Source organism: Odontesthes bonariensis, chromosome 11, assembly GCF_027942865.1.
Source record: "Odontesthes bonariensis isolate fOdoBon6 chromosome 11, fOdoBon6.hap1, whole genome shotgun sequence".
Taxonomy (NCBI): domain Eukaryota; kingdom Metazoa; phylum Chordata; class Actinopteri; order Atheriniformes; family Atherinopsidae; genus Odontesthes; species Odontesthes bonariensis.
The window spans coordinates 36,832,820-36,851,161 of NC_134516.1; the positions used below are offsets into that span (position 1 = coordinate 36,832,820).

General features: G+C 41.1%; 1 protein-coding gene across 1 annotated transcript; it reads left to right on the forward strand.

Annotated features, from left to right (window-relative positions):
* Positions 1–1,308: 1,308 nt before the first annotated feature.
* LOC142391266 (uncharacterized) lies at positions 1,309–5,460 on the forward strand. The gene is made up of 6 exons (XM_075477036.1): positions 1,309–1,366; positions 1,502–1,615; positions 2,180–2,408; positions 2,537–2,739; positions 3,039–3,198; positions 5,453–5,460. The coding sequence occupies exons 2-6, from the start codon at positions 1,505–1,507 to the stop codon at positions 5,458–5,460; spliced, it is 711 nt and encodes a 236-aa protein (XP_075333151.1). The 5' UTR covers positions 1,309–1,366; positions 1,502–1,504.
* Positions 5,461–18,342: the final 12,882 nt, after the last annotated feature.

The following is an 18,342-nucleotide window of genomic DNA, read 5'->3' on the forward strand; positions in this document are numbered from 1 at the left end:
CAAGGGCCTTCGTTAAAGGAATTAAGTCACACAATGGCTACAGTGGCTGTGACAAATGTGTACAGTCTTGCATGTATATGAACCATCGCATGACATTCCCAGAGGCTAATGCTAGCGCTAGAACTGATGAATCGTTTTCAAACGCAGAGGATGAAGACCACCACACACAACCTTCGCCCCTTTGTGAAGCATCTGTTCCTATGGTCAGTGGCTTCCCACACGACTATATGCATTTAGTTTGCTTGGGTGTGGTACGTCGTCTACTTGATTTATGGATCGGCACATGTGGGAAGTTAAAATCCCGCATTTCATCCAGGCAAGTCTCTCTGATTTCTGCCAAGTTGATTGCTCTCAGAATGTACATACCATCAGAATTTGCCCGAAGACCAAGGGGGCTTGATGAAAGATTAAGATGGAAGGCAACAGAACTTAGGCAGTTCTTACTTTACACTGGCCCAGTTGTTTTGAAAGATGTTCTGGCTCCTGAGGTGTATCAAAACGTTATGCTTTTATCTGTGAGCATTTACATTCCAGCAAGTCCAACCTATTGTTTGATGCTAAATGACTTTGCAAACACACACCTCAGAGCATTTGTCAAACATTTTGGGGAACTCTATGGTCAGGAATTTGTAGTATACAACATACATGGCTTGATTCACCTCAGTGAAGATGTAAGGGTACATGGGAACTTGGACCTAATATCTGGATTTCCTTTTGAGAACTATTTGAAAAAGATTAAAGGCATGGTTAGAAAGCCTAGTTCACCACTGCAACAAGTGATACGCAGGATTTCAGAACTTGACTCAAGTTTACAAGAGGAAACTCGGAAAACTGGGAAAAAACTCAAAATGTTGCATTCGGATGGACCTCTCCCAGAAGGCATTATAGGAACTGTCTCCCAGTTTAAAGAAGTGGAAATGGATGAATTTGTCATTGGATCATCCGAGAGGGACAGATGTATTAAAATGAATGGCAAGATACTTCTGGTACAGAATATAATAGCTTCCGAGGGTCAGGAATACATTGTCTGCAAAGAATACAGACAGATTGCAAACGTTTTTGACTATCCCATTGACTCTTCTGATTTGGGAATTTGTTTTGTGTCAGATCTGTCATCACACCTAATGTGGTTGAGTTTGGACACTAAATTTCAGAAGTGTGTTCGATTACCTTTGGAGGCAGGATTTGTAGTTGTGCCTCTTCTGCATGCAGATTCATTCTAAGCATGTTTAACCATAGCCATACGCAGCATGTTTTCATTTAAGTAAAAAAAGAATAACTGGTTGTGTTATTATCATACTTATGTGCAGCTCAGCGGCAAGTTTGGAAGGTGGTGACAGTGCAACCTGCCTTCGCCTAACTCTGCGTAAGTGTATGTGTATCCCATATCTATAGTAATTATTCTGTTGGGAATGTCCATACATTTGTCAACAGTTAAATGTTAGTGCATATGTTTGTAAAACTAACTACTTTATGCCGTTGTACCCCCTTCCCACTCTAGGAAATGTTTTCCATCGTTGAATTTTTGGAGACCCGAGAGGTTGAGGTGGTGCCAGCAGCTTGGGTTGCCTCTGATGTCTGTCAGTGGCCCTGTCACTACAAATCAGATGAGATGGCAAAGGCTATAAAAAATATGGAGCGGCCAGAATCCTCATGGGAAGAATATGAAGTTCGGATTTTATATACAGCTGGTATACACATCACATATTTACCAGAATTCAGGCATTTAAAAACGCATACAGTATTAATTATGATTTCCCACTCTTCATTTACAGCAAACTACAAAACTGCTCGTCTAAAACTTCCCCAGGCAGAAACCCATACTGATCTACAGACAGCAGAAGATGACGATGACGACATGCCAAGAAGAAAACGAAAAAGACTGTAAGATTCAAAGCCACTGTACTATATTTGTGAGACATTCAGAATTATTACTATATTATCCAGTGTCAATAACTACCACTTTTTTTGGAGTTTTGTATTTTTCTGCCATGTAGCAAAGATTTAACAAGGTGAATTCTTCACTTTTGAACTGAAACATTTTTTACTCTTGAAAGTGATTTTTTTTTTTTTTTTTTTTTTTTATATTGTTTATTAGTAGTCTCAATCTTTTTCAATTTCTTCCTTCTCCCCTCCCATGCCCCTATATGCAAACACAAGACCGACCATTCAATTTGAGAGTGACAGTGATGACGGCACTGTCAATAGAAGGGGATCATTGCCTGCAGCCCCCAAAATAAAAGGGCCAAGTGTTCAGGCAGTGATTGAAAGGTCCCTTGGCGCCCAATCACGGTCGAGGCCTGAACCTCAACTCAGGCGTCAATTGGTGAGCCCTGTACACAGACTGCCAGTGGCCAGCCCAGGTAATTCAGCAACTCCTGCTGAGGACCAACAATTGTCAACCGCAGGTACGTGCTTCAAACCTTACTCATAAATTATTATATTTGCACGTGCCCTCTTTTTCTCTATCTCTGTGTGAAATCATCTTACAAATGCCTTTTTGGTAAAACATTTTTTTACTGTATGTTATTTTTAGCCCCTCTTTGTAGGGTACTAACCAACCAAGCGATGATCATGGATCACCTAAAGATCTTAACCCTCACCCTTCAAAAGACTCAGGGAGAACAAGTTGGTGGGCAGGAGGTCCTCGAGGAGGATCTCTCTCCACTTAAGGACATAAGCTCCTTACTCTCTGTGGAGAGGCGTGTCAGGGAAGAAGTGGAGTTTAAAAGGAAAATGGTAACAACACATTTGTCACTCTTGAACTGTTTTGTGTATGTTAATGCTAGATTTTTTGATTTATTTTTTTTTTTTATTTTTTTTTTATTGGAGTGAGGACTGTTCTAAAGTAAAGGGTGTATGTTTGTACATCTGTGGGTAACAAACTCATGCACAGCAAAAATGAAGCTCAGTTGGGACACCTCGGGTGAAAAATAAAGAAACCACAGTACACTGATTTAACTTACTGAGATTGATTATTTAGTCTAAACATTTTCTCTAAAACTGTGGTACTAATACTGCCTTTTTTTTTTCCTGAGATTACTGCTTTGAGTGTCATTGGTGGGGTTGACATAAAAGATGCAGTCTGGAGAATTATGAGGTACTGCTTTGCCAACTCCCTGGCCAAGCAGCTGAACTGGCGGGGCGTAAATGGAAAAACGGCTTTCCACAGCCTCCAAATAAAAGATGTCATTACTGGTAAGTGTTAATTGTGTTATATTTCATTGTGATGTGTTTTATGAATGAGGTTTTCCTTTTCTTTCATGATTCTGAGTAGTTGCTAGGGGTGCTGAAATGATCATAATCGCTTTATCAATATGTGGATGATTATGCATCAGTGTGGTAGCAGACAATATTCTATTCTGTTGCAATATAATGGCATTGATTGTTTATTAATGAATCAGTTCATCAGGTGAAGGGCAGTTTTCCTCCAATTTTAGTAATGGGCTGGTCATGGGCATGGCTAAACTGTTTTCAAACTACATTCATCATTGCTGCCCAGCTATGGGCAGGATATAGCATGCCATGCATTTCTCACCATTGTGTGTAATCTATCAAAAACTTTACTGGTGTATGCAGATCCTGAGGTTAATTTCAATATCTTCCAAAATATCAAAAGCAAAAAATCACCTTTAACATAAACATGATTTATTACTGTAACTTAGGTTAAATGTGAAGTTTGTCTGAGTGTTTGAAGCTGCTTTACTCAAGTTCACGTTGCCTGTTACCCAACTTTCATTGTCTGAGAAGAATGAGGTTGAGCAAGCAGATATTGGGTTTAGCTTCAGATTAATTGTAATTAAAAAATTTTGAATTGGCTCTATATGAACGAATTGGATTATTTTATGAATTATGATTATTATTAATTAATTGAATTCCAATTGGCTTGAATTGGACTTACTAAGTGCCTTGAGATGACATTTGTTGTATTTGGCGCTACATAAATAAAAATGAATTGAATTGAATTGAATAACTGAAGGCTCTTCCTCCCAAACTGGCAGCTGGTTCCACAGAGAGGGGCCTGATAACTGAAGGCTCTGCCTCCCAAACTGGCAGCTGGTTCCACAGAGAGGGGCCTGATAACTGAAGGCTCTTCCTCCCAAACTGGCAGCTGGTTCCACAGAGAGGGTCCTGATAACTGAAGGCTCTGTCTCTCAAACTGGCAGCTGGTTCCACAGAGAGGGGCCTGATAACTGAAGGCTCTTCCTCCCAAACTGGCAGCTGGTTCCACAGAGAGGGGCCTGATAACTGAAGGCTCTGCCTCCCAAACTGGCAGCTGGTTCCACAGAGAGGGGCCTGATAACTGAAGGCTCTGCCTCCCAAACTGGCAGCTGGTTCCACAGAGAGGGGCCTGATAACTGAAGGCTCTGCCTCCCAAACTGGTAGCTGGTTCCACAGAGAGGGGCCTGATAACTGAAGGCTCTGCCTCCCAAACTGGCAGCTGGTTCCACAGAGAGGGGCCTGATAACTGAAGGCTCTTCCTCCCAAACTGGCAGCTGGTTCCACAGAGAGGGGCCTGATAACTGAAGGCTCTGCCTCCCAAACTGGCAGCTGGTTCCACAGAGAGGGGCCTGATAACTGAAGGCTCTTCCTCCCAAACTGGCAGCTGGTTCCACAGAGAGGGGCCTGATAACTGAAGGCTCTGCCTCCCAAACTGGCAGCTGGTTCCACAGAGAGGGGCCTGATAACTGAAGGCTCTGCCTCCCAAACTGGCAGCTGGTTCCACAGAGAGGGGCCTGATAACTGAAGGCTCTGCCTCCCAAACTGGCAGCTGGTTCCACAGAGAGGGGCCTGATAACTGAAGGCTCTGCCTCCCAAACTGGCAGCTGGTTCCACAGAGAGGGGCCTGATAACTGAAGGCTCTGCCTCCCAAACTGGCAGCTGGTTCCACAGAGAGGGGCCTGATGACTGAAGGCTCTGCCTTACGAACATCATGGGTACACTGAGTGTGAAGGCAGCGAGGAAGCTCCCAGTACTTTGTGTTAATACATTTGTTCATTTGGCAGTGAAAGTTTCCATTTGTTGCTCCTACTACCGCTCAGAAACACGGAGTTACTCACACATACTTTGCATTTACCGTCCTTGATGCACTTCATATGTCATGTACAAGAAAAGCAATTTGTTACGCCACTTAACTCTGACCTATGAATCACAGCAATCAAGCAGAAAAAAAAATGTTTAGGCACTTTGTTCCCAACAGCCTGTCACAGAGATGCATCATTTGTTCCCATCTCTTAAGCTGCATGTGTGAAAAACAGCAAAGATGACACAGTCTGACAGACAGAAAACAGGATTTCTGCAGCAACAAGGTGGTTCACCTTGAAGGAGCCAAGGTCTTGTGGAGGGATGAATCCTCCCCAGAGCCCGGACCTCAATAAACCCCCCGTTCAAGATGGCGACGCGTGTGCACGCAGAAGATCGGGGCTTTTTCTCTTTTGTGTTTTTACTTCAGATTCTTGAAGCCTTAATCCAGCATAGAAGGCTGAACTGTGGGATATTGGCAAACAGTTCGGACTTTTCGCATCTCCAAAGCTGGACTTTATATCGCCAGAGATAAAGCGGATCACTGAGGCTCTCGCCATCTCCCTCCTATATAGATATATATATATATATATGTGTATATATATATATATATATATATATATTAGTGGTGGGCCGTTATCGGCGTTAACGTGCTGCGATAATTTGAGAGTCTTATCGGGCGATATAAAAAAATATCGCCGTTAATCTATTCTGGTTTGGGAACTGGGTCAAAATAGGTAAGCAAACTGTGATGACTTTTACCTTGATATTTTAGCTCGGGTGTTGGCTGATGTACTTTGTCTGCCGTTAGGTGTGATGAAAACAGAAGAACGCCACTTTGCAGAAGCCTGTGCTAGGCAGTTTATGGAGGTCGCTAATCTGTGGGGGATAGTTGACAAAATCTGCTCTGTTGGAACAAACAGCGCTCCTAATATGGTGGCCGCAGGGAGGATACTGCCCTTCGAGCATCTGCCGTGTGTTGCACATGTTGTACAGAGAGCGATTGTGATGTCACTGCGAGAAGGGGGTTTGATGCTGCACTTGCCAAGTGTCGACAAATGGTGGGACATATCAAACACAGTCCGGCCAACGCAGACGAGCTGAAAGTCCAGCAAACCTCCCTTGGGCAAGTTCAGGAGCCGCTCATGCAAGATGTTCCAACACGGTGGAATTCCACCCTCGAGATGATCAAGCGCGTGAGGCGCAACAGAGACGCACTGCACACAACGCTATCTCAACAGCAGCACCACCTGGCCCTCCCAACAAGTGCTGAATATGAGAAGATGGCGAAGCTAGAGAAACTGCTGGAGCCATGCATGTGAATAAGCTGGTCTGCCTGCTGCGTGTACACCAAGAGCGACCTCGCTGGAGAAGCTTCACTTGAGAATTTGCTTTGGTAGCTTTGGTAGCCCGTGACGTCACATTTAGAATGTTAAATTCTTAAAGGCCCCGCGGCTGTGCAGCACCCCCGCGAGAAAAAAACATGAGGAAAGAGAGGGCAGGGACACGAATAAACGTGTTGTTATTTACAATTTGTTATTCAAGATATACATCACGTTACAAATGATGTAAAACTACATTAGCAGCTGTGAAAAAGAAACTAAATTCGAAATAAAATCCGAAATAAATCCGAAATAAAACTTAATTGCAGTGAGAATAGGTATGCGTGGGGTTACTACACTATTGTATTGAAGCACTCGACACGGCAATTGCAACAGTCTCAGGATTAAACGACTATTGTTTGGATAGGAACCAAAGTTTACACGTCTGTTTCCGCGAACCCCGCGGATTGCCGGACCCCTGAATGAGCCATTTTAATCTAGATTAATTTCAAGATTTCAGTGAGATTAATCTAGATTAAAAAATTAATCTATGCCCACCACTAATATATATATATATATATATATATATATATATATATATATATATATATATTTGCACCTCTCTGTGTCCTACTATCAGTATTTGACAACCTCTAGCAATGGAAACGCGCTTCAAATGCCCCGGAGTTCCCCTTTAACAGAGAGCATATATATATATATATATATTTATTTATTTATTTATTTATTTACTGGGCATGTATTGTTGTAATGTTTTAAATACTTGAACGCAGTTTTTCTAGAGAATATAATTGTTTTGTATATGGGATTATTCTCCATCGACTCTTTTGGGCTTTCACATGCGCGAGCCTACAACCAGCCGGTGAGTGACATGCTGTTTATAAAGTTGTTTTGTAACGTCCCCATGCCAGTAATGTGAGAACCATGCATATGGTTTTGATGGTAAGGCTTGTGACTTTATTGTCGGATGGGTTATAAAGTGGTGTGACGTTTCTGCAGTGTGCAAGTTGTTGTTTTACGTGGAAGGGTTAGCGATTGCCCCTAGCCACCACGTATTAGCCTCGCATGACAGGGTGTACGAACAGCGCGATCTCCACACAGGGAGCGCAGATTTGCACCTCTCTGTGTCCTACTATCAGTATTTGACAACCTCTAGCAATGGAAACGCGCTTCAAATGCCCCGGAGTTCCCCTTTAACGGCAGACAGGACTGCAGCCTTGGGTGAATGCAAAGGCGAAAGTTTAGCATTGTACATTCATAACTCCTGGTGTACAGCTACCAACATTACCACCCTACAGAAATGAACCGGAATTACCAAAATAAAACAGGAACTACTGTTTTATTTTGGTAATTGCTTTTCTCTCTTTTTGCTTCCTGTTTCATTTTCGTAATTCTGGTTCATTTCTGTAGGATCTACTTCCGCTCTTCCTTATCATTGGCTGTGTTCGAAACCGCATACTACATACTGCATACTACATACTGCATACTGCATACTACATACTGCATACTACATACTGCATACTGCATACTACATACTGCATACTACATACTGCATACTGCATACTGCATACTACATACTGCATACTGCATACTACATACTACATACTGCATACTGCATACTACATACTGCATACTGCATACTGCATACTACATACTGCATACTACATACTGCATACTGCATACTGCATACTACATACTACATACTGCATACTACATACTACATACTGCATACTACATACTGCATACTATATACTGCATACTGCATACTACATACTGCATACTACATACTACATACTGCATACTACATACTGCATACTGCATACTACATACTGCATACTATATACTGCATACTGCATACTACATACTGCATACTGCATACTACATACTGCATACTATATACTGCATACTGCATACTACATACTGCATACTACATACTGCATACTGCATACTGCATACTATATACTGCATACTGCATACTACATACTGCATACTATATACTGCATACTGCATACTACATACTACATACTACATACTTCCATACTCAGTGTTGTGCCAGTTCACAGCTTTTCTGAACTAGTTCAAGTTCAGTTCATACATGCTCAAAGTGAACAGTTCACGTTCAAAGTTCACAATTTTAATTCTGAACTAGTTCAAAGTTCAGTTCATTTTACTTTTTTCGTGAGATATTCAAATAAATACTTTTTTTCACACTACGAGCTAGAAGTCACTATGTTCTTTGAAACTGCTCATTGTAGACATTTGCTCATGACACTGCAATTGTGGGTTTCTTACCAGGTGATGAAACTTGCAGCAGTACAGACAAGGTAGACCAGTTCTATACTTAGTGCAATGAAATCTACCAGCATTTAATTAAAAAAAGAATATATAATATGAAATGCCGTCGGGGTCTTGGTTTGCAAGAGTGTAAAATTGTTTTAAATGTTCATAAGGAGAATCGGTGTCTGTCTCCGTGCCATCACTTCCACCAGCCTTTTTTTTTTAATTCCAGCGCTTTCTCTCACTCACTCTCTCTCTCTCTCTCTCTCTCACTCACTCAGAGCCCTCCGCGCTCTCGTCGTTGCCTGCTACACGGCGTTGCTATGCCTACCCCGCTCTGCTGCCATTCATCGCGGGTAACGTCGTGCGGAAGCCAGTATGTTATTCAACTATTCTCAGCCGGACACTACGTTGCCCGCAATGCATTGCACACACAATGTCAAAACCATTTCTGTCTGGTGATACATGATTTAAGCGGCACCAGCGAGAATACAGGAGGGAGGAACTTTCTCTCGTTGCGTTTCAAAAGAGAAAACAGATGTCACTCAGTTTTCAATGGAAAACAAATTCCAACGTTCATTTACAGTGATGTCTGCCGTTCATGACACATAATGTGAACTAATTCACGTTCAAGTTCTTTATTAAAAAATGTGTTGCGTTCAGTTCAACGTTCACGAAAAAATGAGCGTGTTCAATGAACGCGTTCTTTTGAACTCGTTCACGCACAACACTGTCCATACTGCATACTCATCGATCTGACAGTATGCAGAGCGTTTACCCACAATGCATTTCGCTCCTGCCCGAGCCGAAATCAGCCGGCCTGAAGCTGATTTCTCTTAAGCTCTAAACTCTGTAAACTTTAGCAACATTTGAAACATTTTCAGGCGAGAAAGTAGTCGTTTAGATCCCCAACGTGTTTCAGTGTATTACTATCTAATAAAAGCTCATTTTAATGTGTAATTACAATCAAATTATTGTTGAACAGTCCCAGAATTACCCACTATTTACCAGTGGATTACGCAGTAAATTACCACATATTACAAGATAATTGCTGCTGTTAATAACCTACCCTCGGTGTAGCTAGCTTGAAACTGCCGTTTTGACAGGAAATGACGATCGGCGACGTCACGTTACGTTGCATCTTGGGTAGTTTGAGTATGAGTAGTAACCTCATGATGCATACCCAACATTTCGGTGAATCTAGTATGCATCCGGGAACTTCTCAAACTTGCAACTCAAACTTGCATACTAACTCAGAATGTTAGTAGGAGTAGTAGGAGAAGTATGCGGTTTCGTACACAGCCATTGTCTGGCTCTGGGTCCCGAACATCCCGCTCCACCTCCATTTGTGACAAGATGGATATGTGTCTGGAAGGCTTTTTCAAATTAATTAGAGAAATATTGTTTTATTACATATTCATACTTCATGTTTTTCTTCGGTTTTTCTTCAGCAAGAAGAGAGAAAATCAATTACCAAAATAAAACAGAAGTACAGAAAATTACAGGAAAACGAAGCCTGAGAAACAAAAAGACATGGACCATGACATCGTGGTTTCACTGGTTTAAAGTCTTAAAATGGTTAGATTGCAATATTTTATGATGCTTATTGTTTTGTAAAAGCTGATAATTTTTTTTCATAGTTTTGGCCCATATTTATTACCTAAACCTAATCAAGTGAGAATGACACTGAAGTAGAAAGGTCCTTTCGTTTGTTTGTGGATGCTAAAAGTGGCAAATATGAACAGCTTCACAGGGTTAGAGTGTAAAAGGTGGAGGTAGAGATTTTTAAATGCAAACGTTGGCATGTTATGAGTAGACGTTGTAGGTTGTTTTGGATCGTTATTGTGAAACAGGGACGTTTTATGCTTTGGAACACTGTAGATATAAGGCTGTTGTATGCACTAAAGTCATCCACATACATCCACATATGGCTTTTACTCGAGTCCAAGTAAAATATACATATAGCAGAGACAGAAAGAAGAAAGAGGGCTGGTATACCATGAGCCTCAAAGCCGTCACGACTAAACTGATATCATCCCCTCATTTTTCAGCATTATTCATGATACCTCTATTTCTATAACTCCAGTTATAACAGTGTCTCCACTGAGTTAACCCTGATAACTAAGAGCTCAGGGTTATTATCTTAAAAGCTCCGCCTAAGCCTCAGAGGACCTTGTACGACTGCAGGATACAATAGTTTCATCACACCATCCATTCAGTTGCTGTGGTGGAGCTTTTCATCACCACTAACCAAGGCCAACAAGGAATGGAAGCGTCCGACGGTAAATAAACTCCATATATTGAAGAGTTCTTCAACATAGGCCGTCCCCTTAGATGACCCTCCGTTTAAATGGCCGAGTGAGAAAAACAACATGAAGTGTTCGGTCCTAAATGCCTTGCAAAATGTTTTCTGAGTGATCAGAAAAGCTTCAGCCTCAGATTCGAGGATTTTCAAGGTATTCGTAGTACTAACACGCATACAGCCCTGAAGACAATTCTGTTGCACCAGCTGATTAGAGGTTAAAACAACTGTTGTCACAAAGGTTTGGCTGAACGGTGAACAGTGCAGGTGTTTACTACAATTTAACTCACCCACCTGGGATGAAAACACTGCTGAGTCACTAAAATGGAAGCAATAAACATGAGTAAATCGTGTCATTTCAATGAAAATGATTTCTCATGTCATGTAATCCTTCTAGGGCTGGGCAACGATTCAAATGTTTAATCTAATTAATCACATGATTTCCCTGATTAATCACGATTAATCTAATGAATTAGATTAATCGCATTTGTACGCAAAATCCAAAAATGAATCCAAAAGTAGTGTATAGCTTTTAGCATTTAGCTTTATTTTAAATGTGCTGCCATATAATTGAAAGTGCCATAACATTTGTTGTGCAAACACACTTTTAACATCAGCATCTTTCTGTAGTTTTTATGTAGAAGCCTCGCTCCACTGTCTGTTTCCTTGAATGACTTGCTGCTATCAGTTGTGTGTTTTGCCTTTAAGTGATATTTTAGACTGGAACTACTACGCTGAGAAGACAATTCAACTTGGCAGTGTTTACAGATGACTTTGGTTCTGTCGCCGTCTGGAAGAACTTTAAAATGAAAATGGCCGAATAAAACCTTCTCCAGGTTTGGTGGATCCGCCGATTACTTTCTTTTCCGGTTCCACAGCAGACAGCAACAGACTTTTACAAAATAAAAGCCTGTGAGCAACAGACTTTTACAATAATAAATAAATAATAAAAAGTTAATGCGCGATAAAATATTTATCGTGTTAATTAATTAACGAGTTAACTCGCCCAAACCTAAATCCTTCATTTATCATTATCTGGTAAACACAGCAGGTCTCAGCTGGGCTTCGACATGAATATTAGCTCTGCTATAAATACATGTGGTTTCAGTGGCCAAAAGGAGGAGAAAGCAGGGAAGGGGTGACTTACATCTGGCTGAAAAGTTGTAAATAAATGATGATAAAACACAACTTTGGCTCGGATCTACAAAGGTTATAACAAACTCAAACACATATTCAGTGTTTTTCTTTGTGATACAACAAGATGTTTTTTCTTTAATCTTTAATCAGCTGAGTGCCCTTCTAAAAGCACATGCTTTTAGTCCCATAATAAGTACCATTTGAGACTAAAAGGCTCACGAATCTGAATCCGGGACAGTTAGCGGTTCGCACTGTAATCATACAAACCGACAGAAGTCCAGAGCTGAAGCCCTTCTTTTCTGATGCACAAAATCTATACTTGCTGTCGTACAAATCAGTGTTACATCTAAAGCCACATTCAAATGAGCTCATGAAATAGATTAAGAAGCACGAAGAACGACTGGAAACGTGCACACAACAACCTGAGGGATAATTCTGTGGCTGCAGACCATTTTTTTTTACCAGCAAATCTTTTTACTCCTGCAGCTCCCGTTTTAGATATTCTTTTTGACGGCTTATTTTATATCTCCCCTCTCAAATGACTCATTTCACATCTTCACTAAGCACGTAATTATCTGTGAATCCACAGGGAAAATAGAGCATCTTAAGTGTTTGTGAATATCTGACTCAGAAAAGCAGGCGCCTCCTTGGAAGTCCAGCTTCTCATCTCCCTTGCCCAGGATTTTTCTTCTTATTAGCCACATTTAGCTTAGCCACATTTTTTGACAGAATCTGGAGGATGGTCACACCAAATGTCAAAGGTCAAATATAAAGATTAATGACCCAGTGGAGCCAGATGGAACGACAGAAATGTCATCTGAACAGTATTTTTGTCTAAATTCTCTGAAGCATAAAGATATCTGGTGTTAATGTATCCACTTTTCACCTGTGGCACATTAATTATGCAACGTGATTAATTATATAAACAGTGTTATCAGTAAGAGATGCTAGAGGATCGGGACATTTGGATTCTGTCGGCATCGCCCTGTTTATTCCTGTCAGCCAACAAGGTGATTCAAGGTTGGATCTCCTCCGTGGGCTCTGACTCGGGGAGCTGCTCCTCATCCATAACGTTCAGTTCAACAAAGACTTTTACTCATGAAGTCAGAGGGAAGAAAAGGCCGTTCAGATTATATTGCAACCTTGTATGTTCGGAGAGGGAACGAGTGGTAGTGTTACCCGGACGATGGATATGCAAAGCTAATATAAAAGCACTCTGTTAAGGCCTTATTATACACAGGCAGGAGGCTTCATGGCCTTCAGCTTCTCCAGAAGAAAAAAATGGCAAAAGGCAAGTTCATTTGTAGAGTTTACAGCTGCATAAAATCACAAGAAGGCAAATAAAATATAAATTATTAATTAATCGAATGAAAAGCAGTAATTGTGATGCGTCCATTGAACCAAGTCTGTTTGTTTTATAGAGCCGTCAGTTGAGGCTTGATATGATTCTATAAAGACTTGAAGGGTCCTTCTCCAGCTTCAGTCCAGCCCAGTCTCACCAGTCTAATCTGAAATAGGAGTAGAGCAGTCAACATTTCTTTAAGTGCACCAAAGAAAAGTCTCCAATTGGAGGGATTATGGTGACTCTCCATCAGGAGAGTCAAAACAAAGGAAAACCAGGGACAAAAGACCCAAATGGATGTTTGAAATCTCTTTATTCGGCATCATGTGCTATCTTTAGCATGTTCTATTCTACGCCGCCCCCAAACACAATTCTGTTTCTTTACATTTACTGACTGCATTATGTAGTTTTATCTTTACAGGGTTGGGATGTCATTTAGATACGACATATATATGTCTTTAAAAACACACGAGTTCCTTCCATAGAAATCAGTCCCATGTAGCTAGTGAAAACTGAGAATTAATGTGGGTGTTGTAGTACAGTGGGACGGGGCCTGAGTTCGTCTGGCGCCACCTGTGATAACTGTGATGGTGGTATACAATAACTTGGCGGTGCCTCCAATAAATTCTAAGAGGTAAACACAAATTTTGGTACTTCCCCTTTAAAATAAAAGTTCACTTTAACCTGTTGTATATTTACCCCCAAAAGTATCACCTTTGTAATTACAACACATAATTTAGTTCAAACAAAAATTATTATTTATTATTATGATTATTTATTATGACTTGGATTTGCAAATTAGTTACCTTGTTCACTGTTGACCTTTAAGTATGCATGGATAACCATATTCAAAACTCTCATATAACTCACAAATGATTCCTGATAAACCTGAATGGAAATTGTTTAATAAATCAAAATGATCAGAAATGTCCACAGCCCACACTCACACACTCATTCACACAGGGCTAAAATAAAAAAACGTTGCAGGCCCAGTCGATGCTCGTGAGCGGGGAGGCCGGAAACAAAATGGTCGCTTCACCGGCTTTAACTAGCTCAAACAAAAAGGAACGTGCAAAGTGTTTCTGTACTCACGAATCCACACAGTCAGAGATGACGAAGGGGGGGGGGGGGGGGGCTGCAGTGGTTGTGTTCAAAACCGCATACTACTCCTACTAACTTTCTGAGTTAGTATGTGAGTTTGAGTAAGCGAGAAGTTCCCGGATGCATACTAGATTCTCCGAAATGTTGGGTATGCATCATGAGGTTACTACTCATACTCAAACTACCCAAGATGCAACGTAATGTGACGTCGCCGATCGTCATTTCCTGTCAAAACACCAGTTTCAAGCTAGTTACAACGAGGGTAGGTTCACTTCCTGTTTTCAAAACAAAAGCACCAATTGTATCGTAATGGCTTTCCCTATGATAAAAGGCAACGGGTATTTTATTTTGTGAAAATAACCGGAAGTGCGTTGCTAGCTACAGCTAGCTTTGGTAGCGCCGAATTCGTGGGAACAAAATTGTAAATAGCCGGTATTTTGTCAGGTTTTCAACATGTTGGGGATCTAAACGACTACTTTCTCGCCTGAAAATGTTTCAAATGTTGCTAAAGTTTACAGAGTTTAGAGCTTAAGAGAAATCAGCTTCAGGCCGGCTGATTTCGGCTCGGGCAGGAGCGAAATGCATTGTGGGTAAACGCTCTGCATACTGTCTGATCGATGAGTATGTAGTCTGCAGTATGCAGTTTGCAAGTATGTAGTATGTAGTATGCAGTATGTAGTATGCGGAATGTAGTATGTAGTATGCGGTATGCAGTATGTAGTATGCGGTATGTAGTATGCGGTATGTAGTATGTAGTATGCGGTATGTAGTATGTAGTATGTAGTACGCAGTATGTAGTATGCGGTATGTAGTATGTAGTATGCAGTATGTAGTATGCGGTATGTAGTATGCAGTATGCGGTATGTAGTATGTAGTATGTAGTACGCAGTATGTAGTATGCGGTATGTAGTATGTAGTATGCAGTATGCGGTATGCAGTATGTAGTATGCAGTATGTAGTGTGTAGTATGTAGTCTGCAGTATGCCGTTTGCAAGTATGTAGTATGTGGTATGTAGTATGCAGTATGTAGTATGTAGTGTGTAGTGTGCAGTATGTAGTGTGTAGTATGCAGTATGTAGTATGTAGTATGTAGTATGCAGTGTGTAGTATGCAGTGTGTAGTGTGCAGTATGTAGTGTGCAGTATGTAGTGTGTAGTGTGCAGTATGTAGTGTGTAGTATGCAGTATGTAGTGTGTAGTATGCGGATTTGAACACAGCCTGAGTCTTAAATCATCGCTCTCCAATTTGTTTTCAGAATGATTTAGGGCTAAGAATCCACTCTCTCACAAGTACGTGGTGGCACATTTTTGCCTTTTTGACGAGGTTGTTTCTCTGTCCGTGCATGCTTTTCCGCATCAGGAGACTCTGTTCCAACAGATATCCTTTGAATGGTGTTACAGTGCTGCATGTCTTCCCCTTCTCTCTCTGATCCCTGCTTCCTGTCTCTATCCAACTGTCCTATCATTAAAGGCATTAAAGCCCAAAAAATATTTAAAAAAAAACAGTTTTTGAAAAACATTGTTGAAAGAAAGCCATAAGAAGTTGAATTTGCCATAAGCCAAGAACCTGCATATTGGTCGTTGTCAGTGTTGGAGTGCAGAGGTGGCATCTTATTGTGCAGCCAGTAGTGCTGCAGTCAGCTGCTTCTTCTCCTGTGGAAATCTGACATCTGACAAATGATGTGTCACCACACATGAGTGGCAGGGTGCTTAGATATATATAGACCTCGTGATGATGATATTATTGTCTTTGTGTCATGTGGTTGTCATGGTTCCTTGGTCTCTTCTCCATTTCCACGCTGCTGGGGTGGATAAATGAAACATCCGGTGACTGATCACACATCAAGTTACAGCTCAGACCGTATATGAATACATTTGGTCTGTCAGGGCATCTTTCACGATGGATGACTGATAGTCATTCGTATGATTACTGCTGAGAGATGTCTTTGTGAAAGCTTTAACAGAGCAGGGCAATTACAGATGACAAACCAAATGCTTCAGAGTTTAGATGAAAGCTAGAATCCTTACAAGCAAACCAAGCCTGACCATGAACATGTGAGCAACACATTCACTGGATGGTCTCTAAAATCAAATGAAAGAAAATCAAAATTCAAGTTACAACTGAGGATGGAAAAATGAAAAATCTTTGATAAACAGATGAAGTTTTAGTAGCTGTTTAAGGCCAAGGCCATTGCAAAATACGCATGTCTGTCAATGGAAAAACACAAAGCAGCCTCACGATAAAAGATTAAAAGAATAGTTACTCGATGTTATTTATTTTTTTATTTTTTCCTGCTTTATTTTTTTTTACCAAAAATGCCATTTTAAGGGAGGCAGGGGTTAGTTAATTCCAATTCCAGACCTTCAGGCAAGAGATTAGGATTTCAAATTCTGACTAATGGTGATGGTTACAAGTTAGCAAATGTTTTTATACACAAAACAATGTTGTCACCTCACAGTTTTTAAACCTACATTCTGATACGTATTAAATGTGTGGACGGATGTTCCGTTAGACCAGTGGTTCCCAAACTGTGGTACTCGTACCCCCAGGGGTACGCAACGTGATGTAGGGGGTATGCGAAAAAATGCATAATTCAATTCAATTCATTTTTATTTATATAGCGCCAAATACAACAAATGTCATCTCAAGGCACTTAGATAGTAAGTCCAATTCAAGCCAATTGGAATTCAATTAATTAATAATAATCATAATTCATAAAATAATCCAATTTGTTCATATAGAGCCAATTCAAAAACAATTTCCTAGCTAAGAAAACCAACAGATTGCACTGAAAACTTTTTGTTTTTCGGTCCAATCTCCCGGCCTGAGCGTGCCTGAGGCGACTGTGGAGAGAAACGACTCCCTTTTAACAGGAAGAAACCTCTGGCAGAACCAGACTCAGGAAGGGTGGCCATCCGCCTCCACCAGCTGGGGTTTGAGAAGACAGAAAGGGGGGGAGGGGGCGGCGGGGGCGGCGGCGGCGGCGGCGGCGGCGGCGGCGGCGGCGGCGGCGGCGGCACTGTAACACCATTCAAAGGATATCTGTTGGAACAGGGAAACACGAGTTAATGACCACAATAATATCACATATACATAAAAACATGGTTTGCAAAGATTACATTTTTAAACTGGTGTATAAATAGACATACTGGAGTGCCTGTTCACAATGCCAAAAACACAAGATACTGCCATGCATAGATATAGCTATCCTCTAGTGGTCAGTGAATTAATTGCACTGCCATAAAAAAATACACCGTCTTTCGCCCGAAAAATGGATAAATGGCTGCATACTACATACTATATACTATATACTACATACTTATCGATCAGACAGTATACAGAGCTGACAAATCTGACAAAATACCGGCTATTTACCGTTTTGTTCCCACGAATTCGGCGCTACTAAAGCTAGCCGCAGTGAGCAACACACTTCGGGTTATTTTCACAAAATAAAATACCCGTTGCCTTTTATCAATGAGGAAAGCCATTACGATACAATTGGTGCTTTTGTTTTGAAAACAGGAAGGGAACCTACCCTCGTTGTAGCTAGCTTGAAACTGGCGTTTTGACAGGAAATGACGATCGGCGACGTCACGTTACGTTGCATCTTGGGTAGTTTGAGTATGAGTAGTAACCTCATGATGCATACCCAACATTTCGGAGAATCTAGTATGCATCCGGGAACTTCTCGCTTACTCAAACTCGCTTACTAAAGTTAGTAGGAGTAGTATGAGAAGTATGCGGTTTCGAACACAGCCTCAGACTTTCTGAAATTCAGCCCAATATTGCAGACTTATGCGCGTCCTGTCAGGCACACCCTT

Bases quoted from the DNA above. Each gene is read 5' to 3' on its own strand.
- LOC142391266 (XM_075477036.1), top strand. From the start codon at position 1,505: ATGTTTTCCATCGTTGAATTTTTGGAGACCCGAGAGGTTGAGGTGGTG. The intron at 1,616-2,179 runs GCAAAGGCTATA...ATTCAATTTGAG, and splicing joins ACTACAAATCAGATGAGATG to AGTGACAGTGATGACGGCAC. The intron at 2,740-3,038 runs GTAACAACACAT...TTTTTTCCTGAG, and splicing joins TGGAGTTTAAAAGGAAAATG to ATTACTGCTTTGAGTGTCAT.